The sequence below is a fragment of the Acanthisitta chloris genome, unplaced genomic scaffold, assembly GCF_000695815.1.
Source record: "Acanthisitta chloris isolate BGI_N310 unplaced genomic scaffold, ASM69581v1 scaffold19511, whole genome shotgun sequence".
Lineage (NCBI taxonomy): Eukaryota > Metazoa > Chordata > Aves > Passeriformes > Acanthisittidae > Acanthisitta > Acanthisitta chloris.
Genome location: NW_008657899.1, coordinates 291 through 19,628, shown reverse-complemented (window position 1 = coordinate 19,628; position 19,338 = coordinate 291). Strand labels below are relative to the sequence as shown.

At 42.5% G+C, this 19,338-nt stretch overlaps 1 protein-coding gene across 1 annotated transcript in view; it reads right to left on the bottom strand.

Annotated features, from left to right (window-relative positions):
- Positions 1-18,911, bottom strand: part of PDCD11 (programmed cell death 11) — a 24,504-nt gene extending 5,593 nt beyond the window's left edge. Inside the window, 27 exon segments of the mRNA XM_009084911.1 lie at positions 169-291; positions 1,074-1,130; positions 1,681-1,858; positions 2,351-2,453; positions 2,768-2,857; positions 3,366-3,474; positions 3,944-4,006; positions 4,496-5,013; positions 5,173-5,282; positions 6,268-6,306; positions 6,309-6,413; positions 8,663-8,882; positions 9,274-9,444; positions 10,007-10,207; positions 10,917-11,060; positions 11,878-12,129; positions 12,247-12,393; positions 13,020-13,080; positions 13,696-13,820; positions 14,141-14,347; positions 14,785-14,892; positions 15,419-15,600; positions 15,966-16,089; positions 16,689-16,850; positions 17,754-17,921; positions 18,093-18,224; positions 18,810-18,911. Of these exon segments, the coding sequence (XP_009083159.1) occupies positions 169-291; positions 1,074-1,130; positions 1,681-1,858; positions 2,351-2,453; positions 2,768-2,857; positions 3,366-3,474; positions 3,944-4,006; positions 4,496-5,013; positions 5,173-5,282; positions 6,268-6,306; positions 6,309-6,413; positions 8,663-8,882; positions 9,274-9,444; positions 10,007-10,207; positions 10,917-11,060; positions 11,878-12,129; positions 12,247-12,393; positions 13,020-13,080; positions 13,696-13,820; positions 14,141-14,347; positions 14,785-14,892; positions 15,419-15,600; positions 15,966-16,089; positions 16,689-16,850; positions 17,754-17,921; positions 18,093-18,224; positions 18,810-18,911 (4,001 nt within the window).
- Positions 18,912-19,338: the final 427 nt, after the last annotated feature.

The window sequence follows — 19,338 nt, the reverse complement described above, 5'->3', positions numbered from 1 at the left end:
CAATTTCATAGGCTCAAGAAAGTGTCAATGACATCTTTCCCAGGAGGAAATTCATTTAGCAACACATTATGCCAGAGACTGCCCCCAAACAAGATTCCAGAATTGTACATTCAAAATAAGTTCTCCAAGACACATCACTTGCCAGAATAATTTTCTTATGCTACTCACCCGAAGAATACCCCCGATGAAGTGATCGATTTGACGTAGCCTCTCACTAGCTGGCCTTCTTTAACATCCTTAGTACATGTTATTTCAACATCCTCCACTTTGCTGTTCATCTTTGGATTTAGCCTAAAAGAAAAGAGAGGTTAGAAGTGAAAGCACTCGGCTGAATAATCCGCATTCTGCTCTGGAAACCAAAAAAATACATCAGTATTAACAACAGCTAGTACTCTCTGGAAAACATACATCTTTCAGTTTATTCAAGTGTGCTAACAGACTACGTGCATCTCTGCCAAGCTACACATAGCATTAGGGAATACACATGTACACATGCTGCTGCAAACAAAGCCAAACAGATCAGCCTGGATTCCTCTGACACTAAGAAAATGAGGAGAATAAAACGCTGTCTGAAATTCTGCACAGCATTTCCTTGGTTTTTCCCACTTATTTCTAAGATGCTTCATTCCACATGGTTTATGCACTGTTGTTCCGCAAAGAAGACAAAACAAGAGGCTCAGTTTTAAGAGACATTTAGGGCTAAGTCTGCTATGTAGTCAAAATGGTTAAAGCACAGCTGAACATTGAATTTACCATAAAAACATGTTATGTTTCAATGGTAGAACTTACCCTTTCTTCCCAAATAAACAACAAAAAGATAAGTCAGGCCTAGTAACTATGATAAACAGAAATTTAATCTGAACCCACTTGAACAGTTCTACATTAAGTGTCAGACACTTCCATGTTTGGTTCTACATAGGAGAATCTTTCTGAAGTGGGAACAAGTGTCATCCTTTAAAAATAAAGTAGATCCCTTTTTAACATTTCACACTGATCTGCCCAAACCAACAGTTATGTATTTCACTACCCTCTTCTTCACTAGTAGATCAACAGACCAGAAGGATGACACATACCGGGATTGCCGGAGAGATAACTGGATTTTGTCATTCTTGTTGGAGAGGATGTAACACCTGCATGGCACAGTAAGGGGGGAAAAGAGAAAGCTTTTTTACCTGTTAAAAAAAGCCACAGGTAGAAAACAGATACTTTCAACTAGCAGAATGAAGCTCTAGAAGAAACAAAGCACTTTGTTCCTTGGAGCACTTGCTGTCTAACACAAATCAGCACAATATAACAGTTTATAAAATCAGCTGAAGGGCTTTCTTAAACATACCTATTTGCTTTTCCCAATCCCTATTGCTACTACAGAAGAGTTAAAGAGCTGGGATTCCCCAGGATGGGACTGGCTTCCCTCAGTCCCACCAGCACCTTAGCTAAGCATGTACCTACTCTCAAAAAGCAGTGCAAGAAAACAGCTGAAAAGGGGCTCCTTCACACATGGAAAATGCAAGACTTCCACCCAAATGCATATAAGGTAATCCAGCATTACTTCTTAGCTACTGAGCTTCTTCGACTAAGCCTTACAGTCTGACATCATCTCTCGGCAGCAAAAAGCCTGTCACCAAAGGGGGATATTTCTAAGCCTTGCAGCTTGAGGGAACAAGGAAGAGAATTACTGACCTGACAATCTTGCCAACTTTGAAGCTACTCAGAGGATTCTCTGTGTAAGTATCATTCAGGTGAAAGATGCTGATTTTGCCAGTCTTCCCACCTGGCAGTGCAAGGGTCAAACCAACGTGTGGAGTCACCTTTGTTATTGTGCCTACAGTGATGGTGCCCTGCTCCAGTGACGGAATTCCTGGAAAAAGTGAAGGACAGGACTTCGTAATACTTGAAAATACGAAACAACAGGGGAAGTAAGTGAAGCTGATTTTAGTTGTGAGTCACACATCAAACCCACCAGATTTTGGTAAGGTGCAGTCTAAGCAATCTCTCAGTTCACAGCAATGTTTCCCTTAGTAGCCCAAACAAAGTTGCACAGTTTCAGGATCTGGAATAACTGACAAACCCTCACAATGTCTCGTGTCTGAGACCAGAAGGGAATATGTTTACAAGAGCTCAGAAGGGCTTCAGTCTGAGACAGCAGGAAAATGATTCTTTAGACTGAAGGTCTGACCTCTCTTGTCTCACATGCTGCTACATCTAGGTAGCACCAGGGATTAGTTCTGTTCTACAGGGAGGTACAGCTTTGCTCTGGAGTGCAACATCTTCACCTGAGGGGTCAGTGCAGGCCCAACCTCTGAGTAAAGCATCATATGTGGTGGGGTCTGCTGCTAATGCTCCACAATACCTGTGAGTGACAAGCAGAGGTTTGTTTCGGTGACATCTGTTCCAGTCACTGTAGCTGATATTGCCTGGCCATTTTTAAAGTTCTTTTCCGGGTGTTTTAAGACCTGAAAGAAAAGACACATTTCCACTTATTATCAGAAAAGTCATTTGCACAACTCTGGTGTTTCTCCTACGAAGCTTTACAGTTTCTATACACATCTTTGATGTGCACAGCTGACTGATAGCTCAGCACTGCTTCAATGGCTCTGCTATCCTGAGCAAAACTAGCTACAGGCACAGTACTTGCTTGTCAGCAAGGGCCTAAAGGGCACAGCACTGGCTTATGAGTTCACATGGATGTCAAAAGTGTCTGCAGTCATTACTTGTGGCCATGTGCACAGAAAAAAATTTGTGTGGCTTACCTGTAACAGCCTCTTACCTTGATGTTCAGAGACAGCAGCAGATGAGGAACTCTTCCTCGAACGTCAGGGGCAACTTCCACCTCCAGCCAATTTTTGAGAATGTTATACTAGGAAGACACAAAATAATCAGAGAAGATAGCATGACAGCTTGGGGAAAAAACCCTTCCCTGGCAGAAATTTTTCACTAATTTTTAAGGCTAGAAGGAACTAGTTCAGTCTTGGCTTTTACACCAAGCAAAAATGGTGACTTGAATTCTACTCTTACAAGTGTAACACTGCTGTGGTTCACAGGCAAGTGCACACAGGGGATCAGCAGTGAGTGGTACTTTGTGCTGGTGGCATACTCAAAGGCCATTTTGCTCGAGTGCAGGGTGGAAAGCACCTCCTGGCAACAAACAGGCATATCGAAGAGGATGAGACAGCTCGACTCAATCAAATACAGAAAATTTTGACTTCCTTTTCCTACTTTCCCTGTAAGAGACTGCACTTGGCATGGGCCACACTCAGTTAATGAAGATCACAGCAGTGTTAGTGTTTAGTTCTGAGCTAAGGCCCCTGAGGTCACCCCACTCGCTGCCTCCCTCAGCACACTTCCTAAGAAGACTCTGACCTCACCTTTCTTACAAAACAGGTGACTGTCTGTCCAACACTGTAGAGTCCAAGTTTCTTGAGGGCGCTGTCTTCTTTAAGGCTCAGCATTGCTGTGAATTTCCCTTTTTTTTCACTGTTTGCAATATAAGAAAGAGGACATCAGTAACACAGCTTTGGTCCTAATGATGAAGATGGAAGTTAGAAACATAAGAGATTATGGTGAGCCAGTACCACTGCAACAATGTCTTTGTGACATTCATCCCCATCCCATCCCCAGCTGCATCTTTCTGCAGGGAATTCTTCACCAGCCATAAGAGGAAATCTTTCTGACACAAATAGACATGCCAGAGTCCAGACTGTCAGAACTTGAAGCCAAAAGGACATTAAAAGGAAATCATGTGCCAGGAGAACACTGAGTCTTAACACAGCTCCCAGACTCAAGTTAGTGTGAAAGAGAGAGGTAGAGGCCTTGCCTCACTGCATGCATGTGGAGGCCCTTGCTCACAGCCAGCTCCTTCACAAACAGGAGGTACCAGAGAGGGAACCTCCAAGGATACAAGTTCTGTGAAGCATTTGCAGACAGCACAGAGGCCAACACTTACTTTGGTCGAATGCTGAGCTCTGGAATGGATTGTGTGAATTGTGGATGGGTGATGGGCAGGTACCTACAGAAGAGGAAAGGGATCAACATTTCTCATGATCTCCCCAGGCCCCAGTCACCCATCTTTAATCCCTCTGCACTGGGAAAAAAAGCCAACAGGTACAAGGCCTCTAAAACTACCAGAGCCTTGCAGTTCCAGTTCTTCCTAGTACTATTTCATGGGCAATTTAGATAACCAAAACACCCCAGCAAATTTAGCCCCTGGGGCCAAATCCTGCTTGTATTTAATGCTTCCACTGGACCTTGAATTTAGACATCTTTTTCTTGCAATCTGTACTCAAGATGAATACAGTAACACAGGTAGAAAGCTAATTCACTGAAACCTGGATCTAGGATAGAATATAACAGTGATTTCCTCAGGCCTCAACTACTATAGCAAAGGCAGCTGTAACAGCATCTTTGACAGAGGGAACAGCCTAGATGATCTGAATCAAGTAACTGTTTCACCCTTTGCATTCCCTCAGAAGTCATATCAATGTGCATGTTCTCCCACCTGTGAGTATTCACATCTCTGCCTCCAATGACTCGAGCAGTCACCTTCTGTCCAGCTTTCAGAGTAAATGTTGGAAAAGAGCCTATGGGCACTTCATCCAGAATCCGGGACGCATGGATTGAACCTGTCAGCTTGTCATCAATAGCAACAGTGACGTGAGTTGGTTTGACAGATTTAACAGTACCAGTAACAATATCCCCCAGGGACAGCGAGTGTTTCACAGCAGGAAGCATTTCTTCTAACACTGACTCGGATTCGTTCCGGACCCTTACGAAAACATTCTTCTTTGCTGGGCCTTGCACTGCTAACAAGACTCCACAGTCATTCTCCTTCACTGCTTTTAAGGTTGCAGAGATTCTTTGTCCCACCTTCAGTTTTTCTGAGTCAAAGCGGAAGGTGTCATTGAAGTGAGAGGCTATGGGGACAGCTGCCAGTTGGCCTGTTTCCAAAGACACGATGGCAAACTGCTCTTCAATGTGCTGCACAATGGCACAGTGCTGGGAGTTCTCTGTCAGCCGCTAGACAGAAATGGAGATAGTGACTTCACCTGCTGAGATTTTGTTTCCCTCCACTCTACCTCCCACAGGTCTAAAAGAGGAAACAGCCTCCCTCGAAATTTATTAATCACCTAGAGCTTGCCAAATAGAAACAAACAGATCCAAAAACTGTACACATACTTGCTTGGGTCTTCGTTTTAACAGTTCTTCCCGAAGAGAAACATACACCTGGGATGTGAGGGCATCTGCATGAAGAACCAATCCCTTCATTTTCTCACCAGGGACAAGATCTTTGTCTACAAATGAGAATAAGGAGATTATGTCCTGACGACAGTGAAGAATTCTGAGCAACTGAGAAACTGGCACATGACCAACAGGAAGGGTTTAATTCCTGAAGACCAAAGACTGCTTAATTACCATGGTATCTAAGTCACAAAGTCAACTTAGCACCAAATGTATAATAAGTCTCTCTAAGAACAGATTCTTCCAACTTTAATGGCAAGGAGCCTGAAAAAACAGGGCTTTCTATTTGGAGACAAGTCTGATACTTTCATGGAAAAACTTTATGATTTTATGAAGATGCAACTCTTAAATAATGCAGACAACACTGACTAAGAACAAATTCAAGGTAATATAGGTTTTGAAGTAGATTTTGCTAACATTTGCACAAAACCACCATCAGTCTATCTGTTGCTAAGGGAAAAAAGAAACTCTTCTGAACACACAGAAGTTCTGGGCTATTACCCCTGCTGAAGTTAGCAGTTTATCTTGCTTTATTCATTACCCCAGCATGTACTGCTTTGGTCCTGCACAATATGACACTTTTCTGCTTTAATTTTTGAGTTGCAAAATACTGAAATTACAGTCCTGTTTTAAAGTCACATGGATTTTCAATAAAAATTGACAGCACTTTCAGATAGGGCACATTCCAAGGAATATCTTTCCAAAGCAAGAAGAGCCAAGAAAGCTGGAGCTTCTATTAAATACTTTGTCTATAGACAGGATGGCTCAACTAAGGATCTCAGAACACAAATCAGACCATACAAGATGCCCAGGATATGAGGCAGGATTAACAGAGGCACAGGGAGGTTTTAATTGTATGTTCCGAATCACACAAACGTCAGGTCAGCAAGACATTAGGAAACTAAACTACCCTTCAAGGACATCCCTTCTCTGATCAGACTCCCCCCATGTCAGTTCCTCAGCAGCAGAATTCAGTTCAGGACAGAGGTTTCAAAGAACAAGACTGAAAACCAACGCAAGCAAAGGAAAGACCCTCACCTCCCAGATGGTAGCGAGTGGCAGCTACCGCCTGCCACTGAACAGTGCTGAGCCATCATCCTCCCTCACATCCTGCACAACCAGCTGCAGCTCCTTCCCAGGCACTAACTCACAAAGGCCTTGGGCTGTGCTGGGCTTCTCTGAAAAAAGGGAATAAAAAGTGGGTAGTCAGTTTTGGGTGGGTAGTCAATCTCACCCCGGCCCTCCCTGTTTCCACCTTCACATTTACTCAGTGGTGCATGAACAAGCATTTATATCCACATTCATAAAGGAAAATTTTGTTTAGGCTCCTGAATCTGTAGAAATGCAACGTGGATTCAAAGAGTGAATCAAAGCAGAAACACTTTTTTGACACTAAGGCTCTGGTAAATTTGGAGAGAACATTTTCCAACCTCATAGAGACACTGGCACATATCACTGCTTATCAAAAAAGGTGAAAGCAAAATAGATTAACACTAAAACCCCAAAACAGACCTGTCACTTCACAAAGATAGGAAACAAAACATTAAAAAGAACTGGATATAAGAAGAATCAAAAAAGGCAAAGTAAAAATTCGATAAAAATCAACTGCAATACATCCAGTATACATAACACTAGAAAAAACAACATGTGAGAAAATCTTCGCTGGAGGACCTGTAATACAAGTAGGCAAATCTATTTAACAAACTCATCCTCATGTGAGGACTGGATTTGGCTTATCACAAGCACCTGAGTGCCCTGTACTTTATAGTTAAGCAAATCCTCGTTAAGGCTCAGGGCAATTGAAAACTTTCTCTATGCTAATCAGGCACCCCACGCCCAAATATCAACAATAAAACACAACTTGAGGATTACAGCACACAGAAATGCAGATTTCTGCACCATAAGAATACCAGGACAGCTCCTGACTGCAGAAAAAAACATGCTAGTGTCCTTCACTATCATAGTTAAAAAAACATTGTTAGAAGAAAGTAGAAATGGTTATTTCTCATCAGCTACCAGCATACATACAATAAATATATCATAACTTGTCATTGATTCCTCCTTATGTGGATGGACAAAGCTAATTCTATTTGATTAAATCCAGTAAGAGCACCTGCTGCCTGATATGTATAATAGGCAAGGAAAGAAATTCTTCTTAAAACAAAGCCTTCTCCTTCATTATTGTAACACTCTAAAAGCATTGTTCACTTTATATAGATGTACCATTCTTCAAAAAGCATCAGGGGAAAAAAATCATGACTTGACCATCAGACAGCTAACTTGCCCAGCCTTACTAATGTCACAGCAAGTTACACTGATGCACTGACTGACTCAGGCCACTTCCAGTTGTTCTGTCCTTCCATCAGTTTTCAGTAGCGAAAATTGACGTGATGTCCATTCTCATTCTTATGTGTCCATCATCCTAGTATCCAGGCACCAGTGCTGTTTTTCTAAACTAAGTAATTAGCAGGGGTAGGTCTCAAGTGCCTGTTTCTAAAACATGAATTTGCATGTAGTGAGAGCCTCCCATATCACTTATAACGATTCCTTCTTCAGGCATTTGGGGAAATTCAGCTATGGGCATTGGGCAGTCTTTGTTTCACTCCTGCTTTATGGCATTTCACTCAGGCACATTGAAATAAACTCCTGAACTTCTATGAGTCACTCTTTCATTTAAAGAGCCAAAACCACAACAAAAAGATATGCCTCCACCTCTGTTGTCACATTAGATAAGTTTCAGAGCTTGGCCCAATATCAATCAGCTCTTTAGAGTTCAACATCTGATAAATGACCAGAAAAATCAGGTGTGTAGACTAAGGTTCTTAAAATACAAGAGCAGAGAGTATTAGAAATTACCCATTTTAACCAGCTTCAAAATAAACAAATAGAGACAATGCTTCACGTGACACTTAATCTAAATGGTGAAACCATGTGTCTCAGTTGACTAACTGCTAGATTGGTTCATAAAACGACTACAAATATTCAGACTCAAAAAAGCATCTCCAAGGCTGGAGAAAGGTTTTGGTCCACAAAACATCCAGTCTCACCCTGGCCCTCCCTGTTTCCACCTTCACATGCCCCTCACAGAACCCATCCCTTTGTACCACTCTATCTCCCTTCCTCTTCTGGTGTATGAACTTCACAGTTCATCTATCTATCCTATTTTATATAAGCTTCAATCCAAAATCAATGCAAGCAGCCTAGCAGACTCCAATGAAAAGAGCTACTTTGGGTTATTCTAGCTGTACTTCCAGAAAGCCTCTTGTCAATGGCAATGCACACACCCTTCTAATAATCTCCTCTTGGAAGTCTTCATTTGAGTTGACCTTTCTTTTACTTAAAAAGAAAATAGTTTTCCCTTCTTGTTCCTCCAGAGCCCCTTTTATTTGACATGATCCCTTTAAGCAGAACATATGCAGTCTTTTACCTCTTCTTCTCAACAAGTTCCTGATTTCCTTCAGCTCCTTGAAATATTGATTCAGGAGGGCAAAGCTCTCTGCAGCAGAATCGCCTGAGCTGCACTCTGACACCTTCAGACTGAGGAGCACACGCTGCTTCTCCTCATCAATGCTCATCACCTTTGCAATCACAGTCTGTCCCACCACAAAGTGGTCCTTGGTGTCCGTCACAAACTTGTCACTCATGCTCTGTACAAAGGAAACAAAGGGCAAAGGTCATTGAGCACAGTTGCTACCTATCAACCACCTGCAGTGCTGTTCAGAAGGGTTTGAGTTAAGACTCCATGAAAATGCATAACAGAAATCAAAGACTAACAAAAAAACATCAATTAAAATGAATTACTGAAGTCACACAAAACCCTTGTTGAAGCTCAAGCTCACTTGAAGAAAGTCCTTTGTTTCATTTTGAAAGTGAATTAAAACACACACCTAAACCCTTTTACCCTGCAGGAGGAAGCGGTGAAAATGAAGAGTCTGCAGCCCAATTGTTCCCTCCCTGTTATTGTACCTTTGCTAAAAGCCATGTTTCAAGCAGCCAGATCACACACATGCTGCTTACTGAAGTGAAGGCACTGCTTACCACTTTGGGTGCCAGTCCTGTCACACCAAAAGGGAACTCCACAAATACTCCAAAGGGCATCACATTCCTCACATAACCAGTCAAGAGCATGCCAGGCTGGATTTCAGAGAAGTTTCTCACAACTTGCTCCTCCTGTACTGCAGAAATCACTGCAGACTTTCTGCTCAAAATCTGAATAACCAGTTAAGAAAATGGAAAAAGATGAAAGGAGCATGATGCCAAGCAAATCTCTTGATGCTGCTAACCAACAGACAACCACGCCCTCTGGGCTAGAGCACTTGTTGCTAGTTAGGGAGTACAAGAGCTCTAAATCCCACACTGCCATGATCTCTCAACACAAAAATTCAGCATCTGATGTCTCTTAAGCTGCTCAGCATTAAATCTGCATGCTTCACAGTAGCAGAAATACCAACTTCCTAACATTTCAGTTCTGATTTTTGGTATAATAACAGCAAAAGTTTTGCTAAGGTTGTGATATGATTAACACTCAAGATGCTGGTTTGGGAAATCAGTCAATTCACAATTAAGACTTAGATCTGAGGGGATTCTGGCAGCAGCTGAGCCTCACTTTTAACACAAGTTGTAAGGACTCTTTGAAGCATTGCAAACTCGACAGGCACTTGCACTTCAACACACTAACTAGTGTATCTTCTGTTTGTTGCAGACACTCCGGATTCCTGACAGACACCTCCTTCCCCTACTTTGTTTGACTGGTTCAGGTGGCAAAGGATACAATGTGTTCTCCCCTGTCACTTAGGCACATAACTCTGGGCAGGACATCTCCCTCTTGAAGACAATGCCACAAGAGCTTGGAGGTAGAAACAAAGTCAGAGAGATGCAGTGTGGGAATCCAGGCTACCCCATTGCCTTCATCTTCTAAGATAGAAACTTCTAATCCATTATCTTTCTTCTTCAAGACTTTCACATCAACTGTCTGAAATGAGAACAAATGCAGTGATATAAAATTCCAAGTGTTTTTGAAGTCATCTCTTTTGATGTACAGGGTACCAAATGCTGTGTTGCAAGGGCTCTGACACTGCCTCCCAGCTACAGAGGAGAAAACCTCACATCAACAGGGCTGAGCCTAAAAAGCATGCCAGCAATTGATAGCAAAAGAAAAAGCAATTCTCAGCTCCCACAGAAATCAAGAGCTAGAAACATTCTCTTGGTTGTGGCTTTGTATTTGAAGGGCAAAAGGAATAATTTAATTAAGATTAGAACTGTCCTGTTCCTGCAGTAGCAATATCTGCAGGGAGTTGCAAACTGTTTATTGCAAAGACAACAGGGAAGCATTTAAAAACATTTCTCTGAAGTTGTCTTTTTCCAGGAAGCAAAAGCAGATGCTTTTGGAGCGGGAACATCAGCAGTATTCAGAGAAAAAAAAAAGAGGATTCCACCTAGGAGTAGGAACACTAATTGGTACCTCCAGAAGGACTGTCCTGGGACTCCTTTATCCTGACCTCTGACAAGAGAGATACTGGTTTTGATCCAGGAGGCCAACCACACAGTAAGAAATGCACATTTAATACTAGTTCCTGGCCACCAACAGCTTTTCTTAAAGCAAAGAAGTTCAAAGTGATACCAAATCATATGGAAAATGAATAAGAAAAGGCAAAAAAGGAATCAGTCACTGAATTCAATACCTCTCCTATTTGATACTTCATTTCATGTTTCTTCTTTGGAGTACGTTCGCTTTTGTCCTCAGGGCCAGACTTGCTTGATAACCTGAAGGACAACAAGAGTCTTTCCTGCTGGGACTCACATTTTAAGACCATTACTTTAACAACCTGCAGAAAAAAAAGATAAAACACAAGCTTAACTCAGGTGACCCTCTTCCTCAGTGTGCTACCACCTACAAAACAAGACAGGAAAATAAATACACCTTGCACTTTTCTCTCACACCTGAGGATATACAGCCAGTTACTGCAACTCATAAGGTTCAACCAGAGACAAATGTCCTTCTGATCCCACAGATGGAAGGGCATAATTATTAAATGACTTCCTAAAACTATGTCTCAGGTCTTCAGACCTGCAGTCAGAAATCTTGACTAGAAAATTACCTTTATCCTCAGCCAGACAACAAACTGTAGGATTGAAGACAAACAAAAGCACCAGAAAAAAAACCCAAAGAGGGTCAAGATCTCTATAAGCTTACCCACAATAAAGACCAGGACTTTGTGAACAACATGGTTCCCATGGATTTGAAATCAACAGGAAAACCACAATAATGTAGAGGCAGAAAACATCATCCTTATGATTCTGCAGGTGAGAGTTTTAACTTCCTTTGAAGAAACTGCAGACCCTACTGATCTACTGAGAGCTAAGCAACTCAGCCAAGTGTAGTCCCTACATCACATATCATACTGCCTCCTGCACACCAGAACAGGGAGAGCCTAGAAACAAAGGCAAGTCTGTAATGTACTCAATGATCTTCCCCTTTTACAGTGCAATCTGTTTAAATGGAGCACAACAAAGTAATAAAAGGAAAGGACATAAACATCTCTTGATGTGGCTGATTCCTCAGGGGGAAACCCACATTGGACTCACCTCAACTACAGATTTCTATTTTGCATTCAAACACCCAGCATGACATAGGTATGTTACCTGGCCTTCACGGAAGACTTTATCTGGACAAGATATGGGTTCTGAGCTCAGCTCATGCTTGGGTACCAGACCTTTGACATCATTGTAGAACTTCACAATGCAGCCAAAATCCCTTGCACACACCACAAACCCATGTATGATCAGTCCTGGCTTTGCATCTTCATAATTTGAGAGGACTGGAAGCTTTGATTGGACAAGACTTTTCTTTAGAGTAAGGATGAGCTTCTTTTCTGCAGGATTGCACTCTAGTACCTACAAGAATGGAGTACAAAAGGTTCAAAAAGCATGTCTGCCCTTGCCTCATCAATCCAGCTGCTAAATACTCAGAACAGTGTAAAGCAGCTGAAGATCCTGTCTGGCAGCTCTCACCCGACACCTGACTTCATCTCCAATGTTGTACTTCTTCTCAGGCTGCTTCAGGATCACATCAGCAAGATGGAGGGATGGCACAAGTCCTTTAATCCCATCAGCCACTTTCACATGCATCCCAATGGGTTTCAGAGAAAGCACTTTGCCCTAGAACCCATAACAGGGAAAAGAATCAGTAAATTCAGCATGAAAAGCAGACTCTGCACAGGTAGGTAACAGCCAGGGCACCACAACACACCACCCAATCAACCTGACCCACCAATTTTTATATATTCCATAAGGTTGTTGTACAGCCTCTTTTCCTTAAGCATAGGCTAACTTCTGCAAAACCCCTACTGAGTCTGACAAACTAGAATTGTTTCCAGAAACATACTCAATACAGTCACAACTCAGACGTAAGAATGAGCATAACTGAGTAACTTTCTGCCCATCAGCTGATTGTGATGGTCACACATGAACTTTTACTTTGAGTGCAAGGTGAGTTTTAATTTCTTTCATTCCAATCTTTCTAAAAATGTATTCATGGCCATAAATATATGCATGGCTAAAATCTAATTGCCTTGACCACATCACGAATAAAAACCTGAACAAAATGGGGAAAAGCACTGCATTACATTAATCAAGTCCTGCAAGGTGAGGTTTTTCTCATTTTATTTCACTAGTCTGGATCATAAGTTGCACATACGTATTAGGCAGAAGAAATGCACATTAGCTAGATCATTGTTCTAAGTATAACTGCCACACAGTACTGCACAAGTCCTTCAGAAGCTCACCTGCACCACATCACCTGTGTGGATATCTTGGTACTGCAGAAACTGTGCTTCAATAATATGACTAGGAAAGAGACATGAAGAGAAGACCAATCAGCCAACTTGAAGCAAATCAAAGATAAGATGAGACAGTCCCTTCTCTGACTTGGCCCTAATAGCCATTATTCCACATACTCCACAGTGCTCTACAGCTCCAGATTTCTGTGTTTTACTCCAGCTGACCTAACTCCCAAAACAATTCTCTGGACATAAAGTTCAGGGAGGTTCACCAGGCTCCATTCCAGGTGACAGTCACACAGTTATGGTTTCATGAAAGGAGAACCCATCATCTGCTTTGCTTAAAGCCACATAGATGGAAATACTAAGAGGAAGGAGCAAAGTGAGCTGGAAGATCAAGGTTCAACTTCCTGTTCAGCCACAGTCTTCTGACAAGATCTTGGCAGAAGTAATTTAGGCTCCCTGTGCCTCAGCTCACCAACTGTATTGATGGTGCCCCAATTCCCTATAGTACGAGGAAGATATGCAAGATGCCCAGACAACCTGATGTGACACAACGGAGATACAAGTCAAAAGTCCCAAATGGCAAGTTCCTGTCCAGCAAAGCAATGTAGTATTTCCACTCTGAATCACATCCTTGTAATCCTTCAACCAGTTTTCTGGAACAGTCTATGATACTTACTATTTCAGAGATACAACACACATCTCATCCATCAGGCTGTAGTCAATGATTCGACATTTATGTTTACAGCCTTCCTTAAATGCCCCAGGTTTAAAGGATTTTCTGTTTTTTGAAAGATGTTTCAACTAGGAAAAAGAATAAAATTAGAAGTTAAGTGTTTGGAAAGTGGAAGCAGTGATATAGACCTTAAATTGAAGTGGTAGCACCTAACAAATTTGTTCCTCTAACATACACCCTCTGTGCAGCAGGTTTCACCAGCTCTTCCACAACAACCCTCCCACACTTCAACTCAAACAAGGGGATGTATGATTTGGCAAACATCTCCCACATTGCCTTAATTTGTCTCATTAACAGCATAAAGGTAGAAATAGAACTTCCTCCTCACCTCCTTACCCAAGAGGCTAAGACAGATATGGAGGACTTGCCTCACCAGGCTGGTACTTACCCGTGCAAATGCAAGAGCACCATCATCAAGCTCGAAGATGGCACCAAACTGCTTGTAGAAAGCTTTCACTGCCGACTGCTCCACTACTGCCCCCATGCGATCCCTGGAGAGCTGGTTTGGGCATCCCCCAGGGCGGAGGAAGGGCTGGCGCAGAGTGAGTCGCACCACCTTGGAGCTGGGGTGTACAGACAGGATGCAAGCTTTCACCTGTGAGAGGACAGCATGCTCACAAAAGAGGAGAAAGGCACATTGCTCATGCTTCTAGACATTCTGCTTGGTACCTGAACTCTTTCGCCATGTACAAGCATTTTCTGGTATTACTACTAAGACATCATTTCAGCTCTAACAGCTTCACTGAGGAGGGATTTTTGCTTTTGTCTGTTGCTTATAGACTACTCTGGTATCAATACAGTGAGGGGAACATGACCATGCAAATCATGTTTCTATCCCCTGCCAGTCTCTCAGGCTTCCCAAATAAGTCTTCCCAGAAATGGCTTTGCTCTTCATAGCTCTAAAAATAAAGCTTTTCAAAGCTAAAGAGCTACCATTAGTTAAACTTCAGAGATAATTCCAAAGGAATGTTGGAGAAGATAAGAGATGTTGCAAGCAACATATCCACTCCAGTCATCCTCCACCCTCCTTACCACTTGATCTGGAGAATAGTTTGCTGCTTTCTCTGGGTCCATGTGCATGAAATCCACAACGCCAGTAAAGCAAGTCAGAAAGGTCAGTTTCATTCCAAGTGGGACCACCTACGAAGGGGCAGGGAAAAATGGCAAAAAAATTTTTGCACTCAGTTTTTGCAGCAGAGCAATTCAAACCTTTCAGAAAAAGGCACTGTCAGTATGGATCAACAAGCACATCACAAGAGATAGGAACACTGCTAACAATTCTGCCTTGCACACTGTGTTTCAAAAACAATCCTTTAGCTTTTCAATAATGCTGTGTGCACTCTACAGACTACTGCTACCCCACTGAATACTTTACCTAAGAAACAGCCAGAGAAGCACAAAAAAGGATCCTGTTCTGCTTCAAGCTTCATCACCAACTTCAGACTGAAGCCTTTATACTCATGGCATCACAACCAGAACAGAAATCAGACCTCAGGTAAATGTGATGGAGGAGTGTCTAGCAGATAATTTTTTCTACTGTTAAGTAATAGAGCCCAAACAGAAATTTTCCAGGGCATAAACTTCCATCTCTGCTTCACCTGTCTCCTGCATTCAACAAGGCTCAAAATAAACCAACACAACAAAAGGAACCCAAACCAGAGCTTACCTTCTGTATTTGAGCTTTCACCACCAGTCCTGGCAATAAATTAGAGAGTGACCAGTTCTGTCGCTCTGTGGCAAGGGATGCAGCAACCTCGGATCGGTCAATGGACAAACGGACCACTCTGCCCTCGTTCTTCACCTCCACAATGAGGCAGTTCAGGTTCTGCCCTATTTTCAAGTCAGGCCCTTCAAAGACAAGTCATAGCATAAAACCTCCACCAGGAACACTCGGGGATTCCCTTCCCCTCTTTCCAATGCTTTTTCAGCATTCCCTCTGTTTTAAGAGGTTATAACTCCTCTCAATCTAAATGAAGTCTATTGCTAGCAGGGATAGATAGGCCTGGAATAGTAATACAGTCTGTCAGAACACAGGCTGAACCACAAAGGCTTGTTGCAGACCAGACATAAAACTGCTGTTTTCAACAACCTTCAGACTGCACCTAGACCCAATCCCACGGATGTGCACTAACCCACAGATATAAAAAGCTTTAATCCCTGTCATCCTCCACCTTCATTCTAACCCCAGCACCTCCTCCTGCAGTAATTCTTACCTCTCTTGCCTGCTTTGATGCAGTTTTTGGCTTTCTGATGAGGCAGGAAAGCATGAGCCCCAATGACTCCAATGTCTATGAGGTAGCCATGGTCTTCCAAACTAGACACAGAGCCTGAGAGCACCTGTTGGGAGAGAAGACCTGCAACTCAGTAACATGATGAAACATGGGTCTTCAAAGAATGCACATCTGGTAAGAGATTCCATACACAAGTAATCACTTGTTTTGTATGGACAGAGAACTAAGTTTTCCAGAGCAGCAGAAAGAAAACTACAGTCTTTCTTATTACACAGTCTCAACTCTACCCTTTTCCAGCTATGCATGTATGGAGTTCACAAACCAGCAGGAAAAAAATTGTGATGTTCAAAAATAGCAGGTGCTCTAAGTGCAGGCATCTGCCTACAACCATACAGATAGAAACACAAAACCTAAACAAATAACCACCTCTGCAAGGCACATTAAACATTACTCTGCAAAAATAACAAAGAAACCTACTCGGGAAGAAATCATTAAATAGCTTGTCCATATTGAAACAGAATCAGATGAATGGATTTCATGAGTGACAACCTGGAGCCAAGAACCAATACTGGTCTCTCCCCCTGGGTCTCTTCCATGGTGGGAGCAGCTCCACATTCTGCTCAGATCCCATGAAAGGACAAACTGAAATGTTTTCCCACTCACAGAGTGAGAGCCTACAGAAACTGACAGACCCAGAAAACATACCATGCCTGTTGCTAGTGCTGAAGCATTCAGACCCTTATTGACCTTCTTGGGGTCAATCGATAATTTGACACTGCGACGTCCATCATCACTTTTCTCAACGCTGGTCACGATGCACCTGACCAGTGTTCCTGGAGGATACAAGTCTGGAAGCGAATTCAAGTCCTGCCCAGCAAGATGATCAAGAGAGAAACATACAAATTTTACAATATTAAATAATATAAGAAGGGCAGAATTTGTTACTGAAGTAGCTTTTTGAAACAAAATCCTGTAGGAAAGTCCTGTTTCTCTGTCAACACTACAATAAAAGCATGAAATGGCACAAACACTAGGATCTCAACAGAGAGGCAGGTATGACACTATGTGATGTCAGTAAGACTGACAGGCTTTGCTTAAAAACACTGTGTGCTGGAGCCAGGAGACTGCAGCTGAGGAACCATCTACAGAGCCAACAGTGACCCTAACCTCACCTCCCTCTTTAGCAGGGAAAAACATCACCACCAAAGGAGTAGTGCAGATGACAGATCCCACATTCCACAACACCCTGGGAAAACTTATGGACTGCTGGACACCAGTGAGACAGGGTAACAGATTACTCCATGCTCGCTCTTTCTAGCAATCAGCTGTTATCAGGAAATTGCAAATTTTGCTTGGAAAAGCCAGTTCCAAACCAAGGTCAGTCTACATTAGCACTACGCAGCAGCACGTGGCATGCTCCAACCCACAGTTACACTGCAAAGACTGTGCTCCTGCCCATGCCTGAGAAACACTTGCACCCTCACATCATTTTCCAACCACCTCCCTAACTTCTTCCCATTGTTGTCTACAGCCAGGCATCAATATCCAGCCTCAGCAGCAGATAGTCAACAAAACCTCCTTTATGTTCAACAGGCTGCCTACAAATTTAAGGACTATTTAGCCAAGGCTAAGGACTGCAGGTGACCAAAATCAAATCAGTTGTGAGACACCAGGAGCCAGCTCCTAAGCAGGACCTCAGAGTTGGTCCTGAGGTACTATTAATACTCCCCAACTCCAAGCACAACTCACAGCCCCAGTCCAAGGTCTTACCTCTAGGAGTTCTCCTTGGGCCACTTGCTTGCTCAGCAATTTGCTGTAGGCATCGCTGATCTGAGTGATCGGCACAAATCCAGAAAGACCACTGGGCAAGCTGATGACTAACTCGTAGTCACTGGCCTCTTTTATACAACCAAGAAGCAGCATTCCCTCACGGAGGGCCTGGGAAAGCAGGAAGAACAGCACACTGTGGGTATCTTGGCAAGTCAGTGATAACGAGGTGGTTTTGTACTGAATAACAGACAGATTTTACAGGTTTAATGAGGAAGAACATGACATTCTTATGTAGCCCAGAAAAGAAATGCACACAAACCCAAACATTTATGCACCAACCTCAATTGTGAGCGGTCCAATATTCACAACATTGTCTTTAGCAGTGGCTGTTTTGTCTGCCTTGAACTTTTTCTGCTTTCCTTCATCTCTTTGGCTCCTTTTTCTTTTCTGGGATTTTTCTTCATGGTGAACCTAAAGATAATAAGCACAGAGGGGAAAAAAATAAAAGTGGATAAAGAGTCAAACTTTGCACTAAGACAAAGTTCTGCTGCCATGAATAAAACCAGACGAAAATACTCGGGTCAAAGAAAAAAAGAGAACCATCTTGCTAACTGCTGCATGTCTACATGCAAGTCTTCCAAAGTATCTCCTTTGGACTAAGGCTGATTATTTATAAAATCCTGAATCTTGGTTATGGAAACCAGTGGTGCAAACTATCTGTACCACACTCCACCAACAGAAAGACCAAACTTAGCCCATAGCCAGGAACACCAGCCTCAATAGGCAGCACCCTGGGATAAGATGCTTGTGGAAAGTTTAAAAGCTAAAGCCTGATGGATAATTCTGACTGAGCTATTTCTGTCATCACAATTCAACATGCATCAGACATCAGGGACCTTTAAGAGATCAGGAAAAAGGTGAATGTCAGCAGTCATCTATTTCTGCGAGACCCTTCTATAGTTTACTGTAGAAGTTAACAGATAGGAAGGATTGCAGGTCAAATTCTGACAGCAGCACAACTCTGAGAAGTTAATCAAGAACACACAAACCACATACCTCAAACAAATTGTCCCGCTCTAACTTTGGGTTGGGTGTTTTTCCCTCTGCAGGCTTTTTCTGGGTGCCCCCTCGAGGAAAGCTTTCTTCCATGGATGCCATGCTTGCACTGTGATGGGACAAATGACAAAACAGAGATGGCATGTGCAGTTGTTCTGCCTGTTCCTTGCAAACACTGAAGAGACATAGGAGAGAACTATCTCCAATCAAAGAAAGGCTGCAGATGGCTGTTCTACAGCTAGTCAGTGACAAAACAGAGACTCATGTCCAAATGTATTTAACATACGACTACACTGAAGTGTTGCAACGGTACAACTAAATATGCACATCCCTAGCACTTTCTACTGTTGCCCAATTCTAGCAAAGTATTAAAGTATCATTTTTAGGGCATTTCAATGCACCACACATATATTCATAAAATTGCTTTAGCTGTAAGTTTCCTAAACAGATCTTTATTACATTTACTGGACCAGCTGAAATTACCATCTTCAGTCATTGAGACCAAAGTTGTGAGTGAAATGCTAAGCAA